The following is a 19069-nucleotide window of genomic DNA, read 5'->3' as shown; positions in this document are numbered from 1 at the left end:
CATTCAGTCTGTGTTTTTAGTGTTGTGTTGGACTGAAATGGTCCTTCGATCGTTTTAAATTACTCATTTTTTTATTACTATATTTATTAGAAAATTTAATTGTTTTTTAATTGTTTATAATAGTTATTATTATCATTATAATTAACAAACGAAGGTTAAGTTTTTTATAAAACTGTGTTCGTTAATAACATAACCTTTAGTTAAATAATAACTTAAAAAAAGGGGTGTTATATATTAATTTTTAAAAAAATTATAATATTATAATAATATAATAATAATATTTATCTATATAACAATGTAAGTTGTTTACTCAATTTACAAATTTATAACAAAAAAACTTCATTTAAATAAAGAAGTTATCATTAACAATAACCATTCTTAACAACATTCTAATAATATGTTTAACTAATGATTAATTAAATAAATAAGATAAATATTATTACTAAAATAATAACACTTTTATTACCAATTATTAGTTTAAAAATAATATCGAAAGTCGATTTCTAGAATATAAATATAATAGAAGCAAGATATTGGAGTGACCCTTTAAAAACAATGAAACAACTCTGAGGTTAAACAGTTATTAGAAAAACGAAGAAGACCAAACTCAAACATAACATAATATTGTACAAATGGGGGACGTGTGTGATGAGAAAAAGCGGAACGAAATTAGAGCAAGGATCGAAGCAGAAATACGAGAAAAAAGAAAACAAGACAAATTAGTCAAACAACAGAACCTTGTTTCAAATATGACTGATGTTGTCAATGAGGTGAAGAAAAAGGTATACGAAGAAGTGAGAATTGAATTTGAAAAGGATATGACGGAAAAAATGCAACAAAAAAATGAAGAACTATTAAATATTAAAAAGGAGTTTGTCGCATTGAATTCAAAATATGAGGAAATAAAAAATTTGCTTGAAGAAGCAAAAGATGCGATAAAAGAAAAAGATAATCAAAACATATTTTTCATTGACGAAAACGAGAAAATGGATTTGAAAAACCAGAAGCTTGAAACGCAATTGAAGGAATCTAATGAAAGAGCTAATGGACTCCAAAAAGCACATGAAGTCCAAAAACGTGATTTTAAAAAGTGTCAAGATGAGTTCGAAAAAGAAAAGGAAGGTCTTATTGTTTATATAAAAGATAAAGATGTTGAAAACAAGACTCTCATAGAAGAAAATAAACGTCTTCAACTTCAATTATCAGAGCTTATAACCACAACAAACCATTATGAGATAGAGAAGGAAGAGTTCATCCAAAAGATTGAAAACAAAGAAAGGGAGTTTGAAAAAAATAAGATGAAAGAGCTTGAACAGTTCATACAAGAGCTTGAAGATGAAGCAGAGGAAAAAGTGAATGAAGTAATCAAACAATATGATGAAGATGAGAAAACACAACGAGCAATGTGGGAAGAACAGAGAGAAGAGGAAATAAAGAATGACATGATGGATATGTGTATGAAGTTACTTGATGAAATGGAAGAACAAACACGAACAGAAATATACAACGAAGTTGTCTGTGATTTGCTTGGAGAGAAGAGTGACGATTTGGACGAAGAGGAAATTGAAAAAAGAGTACAAGAAGAGTTAGAACGTGAAAAGAGTCAATTGGCACCAATGATGACATCAACTGATTTGGAAGTTAGTGAACAAAAGATTGAATTTGGAGAGAAAACGTATAATCTTTGTAATAAAGATATAGCTTTAAGACATCACCACTCAAAAAATGGACAATTAACTTTACCGAAGTTCCATCCAGACTCTATGATGAAATCCAAACTTGAACATCGCAACTCTATTTCCTTTTCTCAACAATTCAAAAGCAGAGTCGACTTAAAAGAGCAATTAGAAAATAGAGAATCCCAAGAGCATTATATTTATGCCAATGAAGAGAAGCAAAAAATAGAAAAGGAAAAGACACAGAGAATATCAATGTCTCCAAGAGTGAAGAAATTTATTGGCAGAAAAACCACTGGCGAAACCAAAGTCAAATCAGAAGATATAAACGTGACTTTACAAGAAGAAAAGGGCTCCGTTGAAGAAGCTAGAAAGTAAATAAAATCATTTGTAATGTTGTTTTTATATAGTTCTATTAATAAAACAGGTGTTCTAAATTTATAATTACAAATAATAGTTTTATTACTATTTATTTATAATATCTAAAAATACTTAGAATGAATGATCACTTATTCTCATTGAAAAATTTTCTTGATGCTTTCTTTGACATTTCCAATAAACTCAGCTTTCTTCTCTCCTTTCACAAAGTAATAGAAGGTTGGCATCTTTTGTACTTCATATCGTTGGAACACTTCTTTGGCTTTGTCAACATCAACCGCTACAAAGTAAACTTCAGGAAGTTCCTTTTCTATCTCCAAAGCTATTGGAAGAGCAGTCTGGCAAGCTGGACACCAGGTAGCAAAGAATTTCACACCAACCTTCTGATGTTCAGAAAGGATTTGTTCGAATTCAGCAACAGAGTTCACTTCTTTCATTTGATACAGATTTTTAAGACAACAGTTTTTATACCTTTTTTGATTTTCTTACAACAAAAAATTACATTCGAGTCGATTTTAAAAACTTTATTATTAGTTCCTTACCAAAAATTGTTTCATATTAACGTTAAAATGAAACAATACTCATTGAACTTCTATTCTCCACACAAAATGTATTGGGTTACAATGCAGCGATTTACTTCATTTTCAAAAAATTAAAATATTGTTATCGAAATAATAAAATTAAAATTGGTATTAATTAAACTTACTATAAGTTTAATTAAATAACTTAAACAAAGAACAAAACCCCATAATTTAATTTAATTATAATTAACAATGATATATAATAAATGTTCTATTTGATTATCTGTTTCCAATCGTTACAAAATTGTTTTTGTAATTATGTATAACAGAGAGAACGTGTTTACATTCCATTTAAAACTATAGAGTTGATAAATATAAAATAAACGAATAATTTTATTGAATAAAATGTAATAATTACTTTTAATTAAATAATTAAAACAAGGGTATAAAAAAGTTTAATAAAGTTTTTCATTTTTTATAGTACAGTGTTTAAAACAACAGTTTTTGTAAATGTGATTGTATAAATAATTAAAAATATATAATAATAATACAAATTACCACTAAGGATAGAAAAAGTTTTTACATGGCATTTTCAGTCATATGGTAAATGGTACAATACATTTTATTATATTATATATTATTTAAATCTATAAAGTTAAAATAAAGATTTTTTATATTTTAATCCAATATAATTTCCTTATTATTTGGGATTCTTAATTATAACATAAATAATTATTTTATATTAATATATATAACTATAATTCAAATATATTTTAATATTAAATTAATTTATGGTTTAAATTTACTATACTTTATTGTTTGCTTTATACTAGTTTAATAATAAAAAATACTATTTAAATTGTCAATACAAATATTTATACTCAAAATATTTTATAACCATAATCTAAACTATAAAAAGTCTCTTTCAAAAACAATTCAGAAAAATTCCAACACGAAAATTCTCTGTACCATAAATGGGGTATCGTTTTCGCCAATCAAATCTTCGTCTTTCATTCCGTCAAAAGCTCCGCTGAGATTATGACACCATGATTCTTTCATCCACGTTTTTGTTATTTCCGCAAAAGAATTTCCATTTAAATCTCCGAACGTAAAGAGTACCGACGAATTCGTTTTAATACAAATCCCGCACTTCACATTTCGTTTTGTATTCCATTTAATTGGATCTTTAAATCCCTTTCTATTACTTTGCAACAAAAACGAAAAGATTTCCTCTTGACTTTTCGTTTCGTTGATTTTCCCCTCGCTTATTCCGTACTTCGTGAAAATTCCAAAAACGTTTTGTTTCTCATCAAAACTCAAAAATACCAAATTCTCTTTCCCCCGCGTTTTCTCCTCCATAATTTTCCCGCTTTCTCCCATTTTTTGCCTTTCTTCCTTTGAGTCATACACCACTGAAAATTTCTTCAAGCCAACCCACTCCGCCAGAGTTTCTCGATAACTCCCAATGATTTGTAACTGCTCTTGACTCACCAGACTTTCACTTTTATGACGTGATGTGGAGACACGTGGCGACTTTATAGTGCCCCGTGGGGAAAGTTGTTGCGTCATTTTCACAAACTCGTCCGACTGGATCTTCAAATTTTCGCGCTTTTCCTGTTGCCCCATTTTCTTGAGCTTTTTCTCAAGTTTCTCAAGCTCGTCCAAATTGGGAGAGGCCTCTGGAATGACACGTGGCGTTGATGTGGTGCGAGGTGTTGTCCCTTCGTCCTGGAAAACGGTTAAGACGGGTGAAGGGATTCGAGGGGGATGGTTTTGAGAAACTATTGTTGTAATTATTTTTGTCATTGTTTTTAGCTTGACTTTTGTCTCATCGTTTTGTGTTGCGATGTCGGAAAATTTCGGTGAATTTTCAGATGAAATCAGACGATACACAGCTTGAAGGGCGATCTTCAAAATCTTTCCTGTTATCGGCTGATCATCTTTGATTTTCGTTGTTATGTCATCAATCGTCACCATTTTAGTTTTTGCAAGATTGTATTATCTTCATTTTGCCTTTTTTTAGTTCAAATAATAAAAACGAGACTTTATTTTTATCAGGTCATTTTAATTAAATAAACTAAAATATATTACTTGTAATGTTTTTTTATATAAAAATATCGGTTTATTCATATAACTCTATAATTACTTTATTTTAAATAAATATATTATTGTTTTAGTTTAAATTTTAAACGAATTTTATAGTAAAAAAAAACTATATTTAAATTATCAATTAAACTAATACGCACTTTTCATTTTTACTATTCTTAATAACTTTTTTATTACAAACTTTACTACTCCTTTTTTCCTCCAAAATCCTCTGGTACTCCGCCAGTTGTGCCATAAAACCACTGTTGGGCTGTATAACAGGTCTTCGAGTCCTTACATATTGTATAGCCTCATCCCTGCTCATACTTTTAGTATTCATAATATAAGCGACGCATATCGTAGCAGACCGACTCACTCCAGCCAAACAATGGACTAAAACGTTTTCCCGTTTTCTCTTTTTTTCCATCAAAAATTCAACACACTCGTCGAAATATTGTAAGATTGACGTTTCAGGAAGATCTATAATACTAATGGTTTTGTAACTATATTTTTTACTATAATAAGGCTCTATATCACAAACAGAGAGGATTGCGACAATCTTTAGTTTTTCAAGCAAAAATTGATCACTTGCGTGGTGTTGTGATCCCAAAAAAATACCGTTGTCAATCTCCGAGATTTTCTCGTTAACTAAACGCGAAACTGACAACTTGTGATTGAGAAATGTCAGAACGGTTGGATCGACATTATTTCCCGAAAAAGAAAGGTGTTTCAATTTTTTCCAGTTGACGTCATCGTTAATAGTAGAAATCAAGTTGTAGTCGAGATTGAGTTGAGTGAGTGTTTTTGGAAAGTTTGGAATTTTCGTCAAGTAATTTCGCGAAAGATCTAAAGAGACAAAATTCGGGGATTTGTCAAAACTTTCGTTTTTGCAGATGAACTCATTGAACTCCATGTCGTCAATTTGGCATGCCCGAAGACTCAAACTCTCAAGAAAAACGAAAGCAGAAAAGTTTATAGTTAAAAGTGATGGACAATTGGACAAGGACAAATTTTTCAAGTGCTATAATTTGAGTTTGTTTTGTAATAGTTTTAGAAACTATATTTATATTATAAAAAATGAATAAACTAGATAAAATAGAAATATTAACCATTACTAATATGCTATATTTATACTATATTTTAAGCACATAAAATGATGTTGAGTCTGTGCGTGTAAACTAAATTTTGCTTTTCAATAGTTCTGTTTTATAGTAATATTGTTGAATAAATAACTAATTTTTAAAATGAGTTAATTATTAAAAACAATAAAAAGTATTACAAACAAAACGAACTTGATCTCCAATTTTAAAAACTTGAGGAATTGAAATGAGATTAAAGAGATTGGGAGAAGCAATCTCGAGATAGTCAAGTGAGTCGCTTGTGAACGTTTTTAAATGCTTTCCTTTGTAAATAAAATTTTTGATGGGGGTTTTAGTTATCATCAAAAACTCAATTGATTCCGATAAATCGATCTCAGCGATTTGGTTTTGTGTTATGATTAATGTTTTTAAGATTGAGAAATGTGAAACATCCAACTTCCCTTTAAAAATGTTATTTGAAATATCCAAACTTTCCAATGGAAATGTGGTTAAATAGTCTGGGAGTTCGTGTAAAAAATTCGATTCAAGATTCATTTCAGTCAAATGAGTGAATCTTTGCAAATCTGGGAGATTGTGGAGATTGCATTTTTGGATCGAAATCGATTTTAAAACGGTTGGGTTGCAAATTATTAATTCTTTATTAACAATAGTATCCGCTCTGTTCATCAATTCTCACAATTTCAATCTTTAGAATTAAATATGATATGTTTAGTTACAATCTGAATTATCTTCAATAGTTTCTTTTAAAGATATTAATATGAAAAAAATAGTTTCAAACACATCAAAGAATGTGATATCTTCCCTTTCATCCTCATCCATTTGGATTGAATAAAAAGTTAAACAATTAAAGTAAGGTCATAACTTTAACTTCTTCCTTACCAAGACTTTCATTTATAAATATTAGTTAATAAAAACCATTTAAATAAATTAAAAATGAAATAGACTTTAATGTTTTTGGTTTGAAATTAATAAACTATATAATAGTTTATTTAATTTAAAAATAAACCATATAAATTTACAAAAAATCGAGTAACTTTTTTTTGTTTATTTTTTATTGTTTTATTCCACTTAATCACTCATAGTTCAATCTTGCTCAAAATAACACAAAAATACCAGTAAAATCAAAGTAAATCAAATCATCTTCATTAACCATAAATTATACTAAAATCTGCTATAACATATAGTTCTCTTACCAGCGATACAATAAATTATGTGTTTTTCCTCCCTTAGTATTAGTACTCTAACTCACCACTATTCCATGAATTTTGGTATTTGTCCATACCCGTTTCCTTGAGGTGAAGGGTTTTGATTTTGGATCTGGAGATTTGAGAAGTTAGAATATGACGAATAGAGGAGATTGAGCATCTGATCGAGTTGGTCCATTCTTCTTTGTAAAAGAGTCCACTTATTTCTGCTTTCGACGATCTCGCCTCTCATTTCTTGGACTTGGTTTTGGACCTTTCCCAAGTCGATTTTGAGCGCCATGACATTGAACAAGCTGTTGTCCCCGTTGAAACCTGTTTGGATTGGTGATTCGAGTGTGAAGTCTTTATTGACTTCTTGTTGGCAATGAGGACTAAGACTTTTATTTTTCTTTGTCTTTTTCCGTTTAATTTTTTGGAGGTAATCTGGGTGGTCCTTTTGGAAGAATTCGTGTTTAAAGCATACCCCATCCTTACTCTCGAGCTTATGGAACCCGTAGATGTTTAATTGTCGTACGAAGGAAGCCATATTTGAATGTTTAAAGTTCTTTGGTAAGACTTCTTTAGCAAATTGGACGGGGTCTTTCACACAAATGGAATACCCTTTGAACGTATTAGACCAACCTATCATATCTTTATATTCTATTGTGTTCACTAAACTATATAACTTCGCTATAAACGGTGCACAATTGTGAAGATGCTCAGCAGTGGCATCAGAAATGACATCCGATGCCACTGCCAAACCTTCAAGAGGCACTACAACTCCATTTGTGACTTTTGGAGATGGCACACCACCTATCTCTCCACTCGTTTCGTCTAACGTATCAATCATTTCAGTGAGACATCGCCCTTCCATCCGTAGTAGAAATTCTAGTTCATTCTCGCGCATTCTGCTGTTTTCGATCACAGAAATTTCGAGTGGTTTAAATTTTGTTTTTTTAAAATTGACATTTGGGGTTTTTATATGACGATTTAAATATCTATAAAAACGGGAGTATTAGTATAAACTCTTAACTTGATTTTTATTATCGTTTTGGTAATTATGATTAATCATGTACGCAGTTTTTTAATATTTTTAGCAATTTTTTATTGTATTATTGATGTTATTTTATTTGTGAAATTTAACTTTGTTTTTATAAGTTAAATTTGGGCATTTGTTTGGTTTGTAAATCATGAAAACTAGTGCTTATTGGTTGTTTGATAGTTATTTTTATTCATATAATAGTATGGAATAATCAGAAATAATCAGAAACAAACATGTTTTGAGTCATGGGGTTTTGAGTTGTTTATTATTTAACTATATTGTATTGTTTAAATATTATAATTTATTAGTTTAAATTTGGTAACAATTATTCTTAACAAAACCAAACTAAAACTTTATTAGTTTAAATATTAATATTTATTATTAAGTTACTTTTAATATGTAGTATCATTTATACTTTAAAATTATGATTCTATAGTTTAATTTATTTTTGGTAAATAAATTCCTTTTAAGTTAACAAAGTGTTTTGCATTTTTGTTTTGATTTTACCATTTTTATATATTTAATGAATTTATTTGTCTGTTTTTAATGATTCAAGACAGTAATAAAATTATGTCCAAACAAAAATGAAAACCAAAACAATAACATTTAAATAACATCAATTATGATATTATTTAAAAAAAACAAATTTAAAAACAATTTTATTCAAATTGATAAAATATATAATAAAATATATAATAAAATATATAATAAAATATATAATAAAATATATAATAAAATATATAAAACAAACAATGTGAACTAAATTATATTCCTCTGAGCCACCTAAGTACCTCATGTTGTGAATCTTTGATCATCTTTTCGACAGAAAATTTTTGCAAATCTTTAATGACAAGTTCAACTGCATCGCTTTCGTTTTGTCCGATAAACAAAATATTATTTACCCATTCCTCAACAAATTTCTTATCAATTTTATCGTCGAAAAAAAAGCAGAGCGCGACCAAACAAACCAAAACGCCTGCGTTTCTCCTCATCACAATAAACCCGTCGGCAGATGTCTTCAAGAACAAGTCCCACCCATTCATCACTTCGCTCTTTAAGTTCATATTAATTTCACCAAGTTGTTTTCTGATAGAGACAGGCACTGCAAAAAGGTTTGCGTCGAAGTTTGGCCGTGAATTGAACAGGTATCCAAAATCGATGTGAAAGAATTCCCACGTGCAAAGGTCGAACTTCATGTTCTCGAGATGTCTGTCGTGCACTCCAAGGACATACCCACTGATAAATCCTCCAGCCAAGCTCCTTATCAATCGCTGTCCTTCCGCCTCACTCAATCTCGAGATTGAGAGAGCTGCGGCGCATTTCGGGCAGTTTTGGGCAAGTAAAGCCTCATACTCGAAAAAGTCGACGCAACACGTCATCTCTGCGTGTTGTCGACACAGTTGTTTTGGAGGTGTACACCCGACCATTTCTATTACCCCACCAGACAAAAGTGGTAATACTCTGTACGTTTTGCCATATGGTGTGATTGAATCAATGATTTCTTTTATAGTACCATTTACTGTTTCTTTGTCTTGATCACTCTGCGTTTCGGATTGAGATGATTTGTCGGAACGAGATTGAGTAGTTTCTTGAGTTTTCTTCTCATTTTTTGTGTGCGAATTTCTATTTGAAAAGGAACTGAAAAAGACATTAAATATTCCAATGCACGTCTCTGCGGCCAACTCCCGCCTAATATCGTCGCCCTTTTTATATAAAATTGAGTAGACATCCACCCCGACATTGTCGATAACCGTGACTTGAATCTCAATCGGTCCGTTCGTTGATTTGAATTTTTTGAGCATTCGTAAACACATCACATTTTTGTTTGAAAAAAAGGGGTCAACGTGGATCGGCCATTTAATGAGTTTTTGTTTTTTCTCTTTCAAACTTTGCACGTCCTGAGACACAATCTCGGGCCCCAAAAACCCACTGTCGAAGAGTAAAGTCTGTCCCTCTATGCTGTCCCCGTCTGCGTACTTCTCGTTCAGCCAACAGATGAGTTCATCAATCGACCGTTCCGTATCTGATAAAGATTGAAATGTGAGAGGAGTGATGAGTGGGTCTTCATGTTCTAATCGAGACTTTAATACCTCCAATATTCCGCACTTGTTCGGGTGATATGAGTAATTATAATGTTTTTGAAAATCTGAGTCGGAACATAAACAGATATTTTGTGCCCGGTGAAGCGTGACAACACGGAGCGCAAAAAATTGGTTGTGTTGAACTAACGTCAAAAAAGATTCAAAAAGTTCAGTTTTATAAAATCCTCTGTGGAGATGCTTGATGTACGCCATTATTACATGTGCATTTTCTCGTAAAAAATTGTTGTCATTTTTGAGATCGAGAAGTTGGTAGGAATGGAGGGAGTCCATCGCCATCTGTTGATAAAAAAGAAATTTTTCGGTTGTCGAAAGAGGAGGCATTTTGTTGTTGTGAGTTGTCAAAGTTCTAGATGTTTTGTGTTAAATTTTAACAAATTGTATTATTATAGTTATAGTTATTATTATATGTTTATTAAATGTTTAATTTAAAAACAAAATTTGAACTATTAGAATACTAAAAAAGTATTATATTATTTTGGTGAGTTTTTTAAAATTAAATAAAAAAAATATTATAAATTTTTTATTTTGTATTATAACTATTTAATATAAATTAAATAACAATCAAGTTATAGAATTTAATAAATAGCAATTAAAACAATAAATAAACCAATAATAATAATAGTAAAAAATTTACTAAATATATTATAAATGAACCATTTTTTTTTATTATTCAAATATAGTTTATAAAACTAATAATAAAATAAACAGGTAGAAAAAAAAACTACAAGTTTATAATTTATAAACTAGAATAACAAACCTCAAAAATTGCACCTTCAATCTAAAATATCAAAAAATGACAACATTGACTCCAGCTCAGCAAAACGAATTTGAGTCTCAATTTGTAAATCTTGTTCTCTCATTTTCCAAGTCAGTTTCCCTTTCCGCTGAGAGAACATTTATTCAAGTTCTCCCACTCACTGTTCATTCCGCAGCGTCGTATCTTGCCGCATCAGAAAAAGCGCTTAGAGATCGTCTTGATAAGACAAAAGATGTTTCAAATCAGTTGTTCGATTGCCTCAAACTTACAGATGAAAAAATTCCCAAACAGCAAGAGGAGAAGTTCCCACCAATCAACGAGATAATTGGTAAAAGGGTTTCACGAGGCCGTGATTGGAAATGGGACGAGCAGGATGGTGGTAAAGGGCACGTCGGTTTGTTTTAATGTGTTAAATCAATTGTTTATAAATCAATTATAACTTTTTATAGTTCTTTTGATTTACAGCCATTGAAGACTGATTGCAAGGAAAAGTTGTGTCGGTGAAAGGAAATGGTTGGGTCAAAGTTTTGTGGAATCCAGACGGTCAGCCAAATAGATATAGGTGGGGTGTTGATGGAATGTACGACTTAAGACTTGTAGACACCACAGAATCAGGTGAAATGTTGACCATGGAACAACAGACAAAAAAGGAAGCGTCATGGACTGTTGGCAAAGTGGTTAAGAGGGGACGTGACTGGAAATGGGAGAACCAAGATGGAGGAGAAGGAAATACTGGCATTGTCATTGATGTGGCTGACGACGGATGGGTCGAAGTGAAGTGGAAGAATGGAGAAATTGCACAGTACAGATGGGGCGACGAAGGCAAATTTGACCTTGAAGTTGTCACTAATTGATTCGTTAATCATCTTATCATATTCTTTTTGTTCTTCTTTTTTTTAAGGTGAAGAGGAAAAATAACAGCTTATTTAAAAGAAAGAAGTACAAAAAGAATATGTTTTTCACTCGAAAATATCCGCAGAAATGCCTGTTCGTTCCACTCTTTACTTTGAGATTTCGTCAAATCTAAATATTATTTACGAGTTTTTAAGTTTTATTATAAACTAAAAAACTTTTGGTTATTAACACGTTGGAGCTTCCTTTTTTCAGTTTTATATGAAAAAATAAAAAAATTGATGTTTTATTTTTTTCCGTATGTAAAATTTATAAAAAAGAGAAAAAACCTGGACCTACATTGACCACCACCACCACCTTTACCAAAAAATAATATTTGCCGTGAGTGTTTTTTGAAGGAAGTCCATTTTTCAGCCACTGTTTGTGCGTCCCCATGTCACCCACTTTCATTGTCCGTACTGTGTGGACGCGGATGTGGTTCCCCCCGCTTGCGGGGGGGTCAGGGGGGATCCGCGCCAAGGGAGGACTTGGAAAGTGGGTGAAACGGTGCACAAACAGACTGTTTGAGTGTGTCTTCAGAGCCTTCTTTTCAATGCTCCGTCTCACTTGGTTTCCACTGACTCGAGGTGAATTTTCGGCATTTCTTGAATTCGGGAACCAGACCTAATATTATCCCAGTTTCCTATTTACTATAATTTTAATTTGAATATGATTCGAAATAAAAAAAATAAATCTATTTTAAGAGGTGGTGGTGGTCAATGTAGGTCCCGGAAAAACCTGTTTGAGCTTTTTTATGGATTTTTATCCTTGTGATTTTAGTAAATTCAATATTCAAATGATAACAAAAATTACTAAGATATTCGAATTATTGTTATTATTGATTATCTTGGAGTGTTTCATTCCGTATAGCAATTTGCTTAGACGAAGAACGTTTGTAATAAGCGTTTTGTTGCCACTCGTAGTGACATTTCATCGACTTGATTCACATGAAATCATAGAGTGTTTATATTATAAATATACATGCTTTCAATTGAAGAGAATAGTACGTCTGTTTTTATTAACAAGATTAACTCCGACAACCGTCCCTAAAATTAAGTAATAATTTTAATTTTAATATTCAACGTTAAACTTATTACTCAATTTGATATCGACTTAAAAATTACTAAAAAACAACACAAACTGTTATTCTTTGAACTTTTGTTTTTTTATGATCAATGGCGTCTTTTTCATCAAAGACCCAATCAGATATTATCGTTTTGAATTTTAGATTATTTAGTAAAAATGTTATTTAAAAATATTTTTGTTTTACTATTTCGGCAAAATAGTATGTTGTGTTTTATAGGAAAAAATTTCTGGGAAAAAAACACACTTTAAACCCCAACGTGTTAATGTTTTTTTTAATTTTTTTTAAATTTGAAAAAAAATTGAAGTTTTTTAGTTTTTTTAATAATTATTATTTTAATGATTAAAATACTAGTTTTTTTAAAAACATTGTTTTTGTCTTCATTTGCAATAACATTTTGAAGATTTCAAAAGTTTTTTCTAAATTTATACTTTTCAATCATTTAATGAGAAATAATTATAACAACCCAATTAAAAAATAAAGATCAATTTGATTACTCTGTCCATTTTTAATTATTATAATTAACTATTTAATAATATATAAATAATTGAATAACTTTCCAACAATTATTTATTTGAAAATAAAACTATTAAATATAGAACACAAAAAATAAATAGCACAATTAATGAAACTATTTTATAAATTTATTAATAACTGATTTATAGATTATAAATTAAATGGTTTTAAAACTATTTTTTTATTTATTTTTAGGTTAAGTCTTATTGTGAATCAAATAATTGCTCCAGACTTTGGAAGTGCACAATTCGATGTTTTAATTTTCTTATCATCAATGTTTTTTTTATTTGGTTTATTGTTTAAAAAGTTGTTTAATTTTTAATTATAAAAAACAAGAAGCAAATCATTTATCTCAACACTTTGAGAAACGTTGGCTAATAACAAGTTGAAATTTATTTGAGTAGGTAACACGAATTATATATTTCAATGCATATAATATGTTAATTTCTTCTATTGAAATATTGTTGTAAAATATAGTTGTGTCCAAAAATGACCGTTTTACTTCAAGCAGTGAAAAGTTTTTTTAAGGATGAACAAAGTCAGGATACATAAAACGACATTCATTTCGGGTTTAAAACAATTAAATTTCCATAGATAAGTTGTTTCCGTTTTTTAATTAACAATTTAAATAATCATTGGCTGTTATATTCAAAACTTTTAATATAAATAAAAAATTATACCTTTAAAAAGGGCATATCGAAGTATTAAAAAATAACCCAATGTTTACAGATTTTCAAAACTCGTCATTTTTTGATTGAGAAATAAATAGAGTTGTTAACAGTTGGCAAGTGTTTTTATATTTTCTTTCTCATCTATTTAAAAAGAAATCCTTGTAAGTTTATATATTCAAATAACACACAAATTTTATTAGACTTTAAATTATATTTATCAATGTTTTTGGATTATTTAAAAACGAAACACAAGAAAATCAAAAAATAATGTTTTATATATGAAGAACGGAAATCACATCAACTTGTTTATTATCAATAGTTATTCATCTGAAATAATTTAGTCTTATTTTCTATGATAAAACGGCAAAACAATAATAGGGTTCCATTGTGAAAGGAAAACTATTGAAACAATTTTTATAGAATTAAAAATAAGTATTCTTAATTTTATCATTATTCAATTAAGTGAAAAATACAGTTTTATTTGTGTTTTTTCTATACTGGTAACTGAGTCTGCGATTTGATAATGTCGGTTTTAAATATTGTAAATTAATATTATTATTTTAATTATAAAATAAAATTTGTTATTATAATTACTTCAGAGAATTGACCATCATGTTTCATGAATGAAAATGGAAAGTAAGAAAGTCGTTAATCATTTCAAGAACACTTAAGTTGATAATTTGGTTAAAATGGATGGTTTCGTTTTTTGAAAATAAGAATGGACAACTAACATGGAGCCTTGATGTGAAATTTGAGTTGACAATAATGGCGTTTTGAATAGGTGTTGTTGTGATTTGAAAAAAAAATAAATTCCACTTCTTCAAGACACAATATTATCTTTTAATTCAATAAGACAATAGTCTAAAGATGATCAATGCAAGTTATTTGAACAACATACTATTTATTGTTACTGGTATATTATTAAGTTGTACATCAAATGCACAAAATGTTACATGTGCAATTGGATGTAGTGGAAACTGTATATCAGATTACACATGTGACAGTCCTTGCTTTGAAAATTATGATCAAGATCATACATGTAGAAATTGTGAACTTACTGATTTTATGGATATTAGTGGTCCAGTATTTATTAATAATGACAGAACATGTATGAAATCCACAAATCGGGTCAAATTAGGAAAAGGTATACCAAATGATGAGTTTATAACCCAACTTTCTTTTAATTCGACATATGATTTTGTAATTAATGAACAAAGTGTTGTTGATATTTCTTTTTGTATAAGTCGACAAAAGTTTAAATATGGCAAATGGTTTTCTTTTGATATGACAAATCTTGATTCAGAACAAGTGATATTTTCAATAAAAAAGCTCTCTGAATGTCAAAACGATGTGAACATTGATATTACAAGTGAACAACGAGAATTTCCTGCTATTAAATGTTTATCCCACTCTGTAATGAATTCTTCGTATACCCAAAGAAATATTCGAGTTCCAAAAAAGTCTCCATATCCAAATGAACCAGATCGACAATTCAATTATTACCTTTTTATTTCAGTAACAAACTTCTGTGATGTTAAACTCCAAATAAGTGTAGACTCTGCTAATGGAAAAATCTTTCGACCATTTCTTACTATTGATCAGAAATATGCTGATGACTTATTTGCACACATTGGAGTACCTTTATCTGTTTATTTTCCCATGCAAAATGAAGGCTTTTTTGGATACCCTGCTTGTATTGGAAATGATGTGTATAAGACTTTATTTGTTGAAGTTGAATTTACGGGGAATTATTCCTTGTTGTTTGATGGACGAAAAAATAACAGAATGCAGTTCTTCCAACAGATCTTAATAGAGAAAGATGATCAAGGCATTGAACGGGCGACATGCGTTGATGTTTGGGTGGGTGAGAGGTTTGGTGCTTTAGCTGAAAAACAAAAAGAAGGTATTTTAGTGAGAGTTGAAGGGCAATCTGGAGAACATAAAACATTTTCATTCTTTTCAAAAGATCAAGACTATGACATAGAAATTGATTTATCAGCAATTTGTCCTGATGACTGTGGTTCGTATGAAAACAGAGGAAGATGTTTACCAAGTGAAAGAAGATGTGTTTGCAATCCAAGTTATGGTGGGTTTGTTTTATTCTTACATGTGATACATATAATATATATAACTATAAATACATATTATAAATGGAATACCAACGTAAGATATATCTCATCAATAGAGATGATTGTCACAAAGTGTGTTACTATGACAGAAAGTGGCTCGTAGACAATACGAACTTGTGTTATTTTGGGGCTCCTGGATGTGATCAATATTGCCACTGTAATGAAGGTTATATTGAAAAAAATCACTATTGTATCACACCACAATGTCTTGCTGGTAAACCAGGACCCAAAGATGAATGCATTGCAGGGACCGAAGCGTGTCTTGAAAATTGTCAATGTCTGGTGAAAGGGGGGTTTGTTCCCACATATGAAAAGTTGTGCAAATCCAAATTATGTGGAAATAGTAGAATTGATGATTTATACGATTCGAGTAATGTCTTTATGAGACGAGAAGAGGTTTGTGTATTATCATGTAATAATAATTGTATGTTTAATATAAAAACTTATAATCCAGTGTGATAATGGTACAAATTGTAACAAATATTGTCGATGTCTTACTGGATATATTACTGATCCAAAAGATCCCAAATCTTGTATAAAGAAGGAAATTGGCATTGGTGTCATAGTTAGTATAGTAGTTGGCGCGGTTGTAGTTTTTATTGTTATTCTTGCTATTTTAATCTTTGTATTAACATTCTTATTAAGATACGAGAAAATAGATATCAACATTTTTAAACAACAACAACCTACATATCATTTATACATCTCTGGATCTATCCGTGCTTCGCCAGGGAAAAGTTCAAAATATAAGATGGACCCAATTGACTTGGATTTTGGTAATGAAACTAAAGCTACAGAAATACAAGATACAAGATTCCAACAGATAGAAGTACACAATTTTAGTAAGAAACACATGATGATCATCTTTCACACTACAAATTCAAAGAAGTTTATATTCCATTTTGAACCACAGGTGTTACATTTAACTCCACATTCGAAAGTTAAAATAGTTACTGTTTATATGACAATCTTTTGTACAACAAAAATTCGAGATATGAAATTGCCATATACTGTGTGGACTTCTTCATCGAAATACACATTGAATGATATTGCAATGACTTTAAAAGACAAATCATTTGAAAATTGGACCAATGACGATGAAAAGAAAATGACAAATTTACTGAAAGGGGTGAAAATGCACATGCATTACAATTTAATGATTAAAACAGACTCCGCATCATCGACTCATATCGACTTGGATGAACTTAATATGTCCGAAAACCCAATTGCAGAAGGTGCAATGGGTAAAGTATATATAGGGAGTTACCGGAGTGTCCCAGTTGCAATAAAACAGTTTAGGTGGGAAAATTTGAATGAAGAAGAAATGCTCTATTTGAAGAAGAATGTGATCCAAGAATGTGAGATGATGAGTAAACTTCGTAATCCGTTCATTGCGAATTACATGGGTTCTGTCACATACATTCCACAAGTCTCAATGGTCATTCAATTCTTTGTCTTAGGTTCTCTCGCTGAATATTTAAGAAGTGAAAAGGATTTTTATGTTGAATTTCCATATAAATTGAAAGTGAGGATGTTGTTTGATACTTCACGTGGAATGCAATTTTTACATGAAAATCGGATTATGCACTTGGATTTAAAGCCAGACAATTTACTGGTCAATTCATTGGATCCCAACAGTGCTTGTTCTATCAAAATCACAGACTTTGGTACATCTAGATTTACAAAGAAGTCCATAAAAAGCGGTGAAGATAAAGGATTGGGAACACCAATATATGCCGCACCAGAATCGTTCAAAGATGAATACACTTTTGCGGGAGATGTCTACTCTTTTGCAATAACAGCTTGGGAGATATTCTATCAAAAAGAACCTTATAAGGAATTCATGTCTATTTTCGAAATCAAAAACCACGTCATCGCAGGAAGAAGACTTAAAATAGATGAAAAAATGCCACGGTTGTACCGAGAAATAATAAACAGTTGCTGGCAACATGACCCAACAAAAAGACCAGGGTTCGATCAAATCACTAAAATGGTGATTGTCACAGATGAGGATTGTTGTAACCACTGTGAGTTAGATAACAACAACACGTTTATTGAAAAGACGGAGGGACTCATCAACAAGAGGATGAGTAAGATGCGCGAACTACTTGATGAAGAAGATAAGTAACTTTTAATATTTAATTAATATTAAATTATAAATTAATTCAATTAAAAAAACTATAAATATATAATATATAATCTATTTAAATAGCAAAATAAAATCAATAAAATGACCCGATTAATTAAATATAAATTAACCAAGTACAAAATGAATAAACGAGATGGTAGCATATCAAAAGAAAAAAAGTAGCAAATTTACCCGTTTATATTAACAAAAAACCACAAAAATAAACCAATAATAAACAATATCTTTATAACACAAAAAAAATCCAAATAAAAAACAATAAAACACAAAGTTAATTGAATTAAAAGAAAAATGATTCAAACATTCCCGATGTATTAAATAATAAAATAGAAATAAAAAAAGAAGATTAAAAAATGCGATAGAGAGATGATATGAGATTGTAACGAGATTGAGGTATGAGAGGCTTAGGTAAGAGGACAACGAACTTTAAAATTCAGAAAAAGATGAGTTCGCGTAGTGAGGCATTAGACTTGAGTCAGACCTTTGAGAAGATGAAGAACCCAGACCCTGATCTTCGGTACATGGCGACTTCCGATTTGAATGTCAGTCTTGGGAAGATGAAAGGGAAGAAGTTTATAGATAACGAGCAACGAGAAATCATGAGTGGCTTGTTGACGTTATTGACTGATGAAGCGAATGACGTGAAAGACATCACGATCAAGTGTTTGAGTTCTTTTATGCCATTTGTGACATCAGTGAGTGCTGTGAAGAGTTTAGTCGAGAAGTTAAAGACGATGCTGTTAGATGCGAAGAAGGCGTTGGATGTGAACAGAGATGTTGCTTTAGA

The 19069-nt window shown here is 30.4% G+C and overlaps 8 protein-coding genes across 8 annotated transcripts; 4 read left to right on the top strand and 4 right to left on the bottom strand.

Moving 5' to 3' along the window:
* Positions 1-632: 632 nt before the first annotated feature.
* On the top strand, positions 633-2054 carry EIN_523690 (DNA double-strand break repair Rad50 ATPase, putative; the record flags this gene model as incomplete). The annotated part of the gene is made up of 1 exon (XM_004259194.1): positions 633-2054. One exon carries the CDS (start codon positions 633-635, stop codon positions 2052-2054), a length of 1422 nt encoding a protein of 473 aa, XP_004259242.1.
* Positions 2055-3511: 1457 nt separating this feature from the next.
* Positions 3512-4552, bottom strand: EIN_523680 (hypothetical protein; the record flags this gene model as incomplete). Its single annotated transcript, XM_004259193.1, has 1 exon — positions 3512-4552. The coding sequence occupies one exon, from the start codon at positions 4550-4552 to the stop codon at positions 3512-3514; it is 1041 nt and encodes a 346-aa protein (XP_004259241.1).
* Positions 4553-4805: 253 nt separating this feature from the next.
* On the bottom strand, positions 4806-6579 carry EIN_523670 (dual specificity protein phosphatase, putative; the record flags this gene model as incomplete). The annotated part of the gene is made up of 3 exons (XM_004259192.1): positions 4806-5681; positions 5944-6418; positions 6539-6579. 3 exons carry the CDS (start codon positions 6577-6579, stop codon positions 4806-4808), a joined length of 1392 nt encoding a protein of 463 aa, XP_004259240.1.
* A 432-nt stretch (positions 6580-7011) lies between these two features.
* Positions 7012-7818, bottom strand: EIN_523660 (heat stress transcription factor B-2A, putative; the record flags this gene model as incomplete). The annotated part of the gene is made up of 1 exon (XM_004259191.1): positions 7012-7818. One exon carries the CDS (start codon positions 7816-7818, stop codon positions 7012-7014), a length of 807 nt encoding a protein of 268 aa, XP_004259239.1.
* A 932-nt stretch (positions 7819-8750) lies between these two features.
* EIN_523650 (hypothetical protein) lies at positions 8751-10409 on the bottom strand (the record flags this gene model as incomplete). Its single annotated transcript, XM_004259190.1, has 1 exon — positions 8751-10409. One exon carries the CDS (start codon positions 10407-10409, stop codon positions 8751-8753), a length of 1659 nt encoding a protein of 552 aa, XP_004259238.1.
* A 472-nt stretch (positions 10410-10881) lies between these two features.
* On the top strand, positions 10882-11699 carry EIN_523640 (hypothetical protein; the record flags this gene model as incomplete). Its single annotated transcript, XM_004259189.1, has 2 exons — positions 10882-11239; positions 11332-11699. The coding sequence occupies 2 exons, from the start codon at positions 10882-10884 to the stop codon at positions 11697-11699; spliced, it is 726 nt and encodes a 241-aa protein (XP_004259237.1).
* Positions 11700-15423: 3724 nt separating this feature from the next.
* Positions 15424-18264, top strand: EIN_523630 (serine-threonine protein kinase, putative; the record flags this gene model as incomplete). Its single annotated transcript, XM_004259188.1, has 3 exons — positions 15424-16097; positions 16193-16532; positions 16591-18264. 3 exons carry the CDS (start codon positions 15424-15426, stop codon positions 18262-18264), a joined length of 2688 nt encoding a protein of 895 aa, XP_004259236.1.
* Positions 18265-18725: 461 nt separating this feature from the next.
* Positions 18726-19069, top strand: EIN_523620 (transcription enhancer protein, putative; the record flags this gene model as incomplete). The annotated part of the gene is made up of 2 exons (XM_004259187.1): positions 18726-18945; positions 19008-19069. Coding segments are annotated over 2 exons (282 nt in total), but the record flags the coding sequence as incomplete, so codon positions are not given.

The sequence above is a fragment of the Entamoeba invadens genome, assembly GCF_000330505.1.
Source record: "Entamoeba invadens IP1 unplaced genomic scaffold scaff_1105074725813, whole genome shotgun sequence".
Taxonomy (NCBI): Eukaryota; Evosea; order Mastigamoebida; family Endamoebidae; genus Entamoeba; species Entamoeba invadens.
Note: the sequence above shows the minus strand (reverse complement) of the source record. Positions and strands in the feature narration are given on the sequence as shown.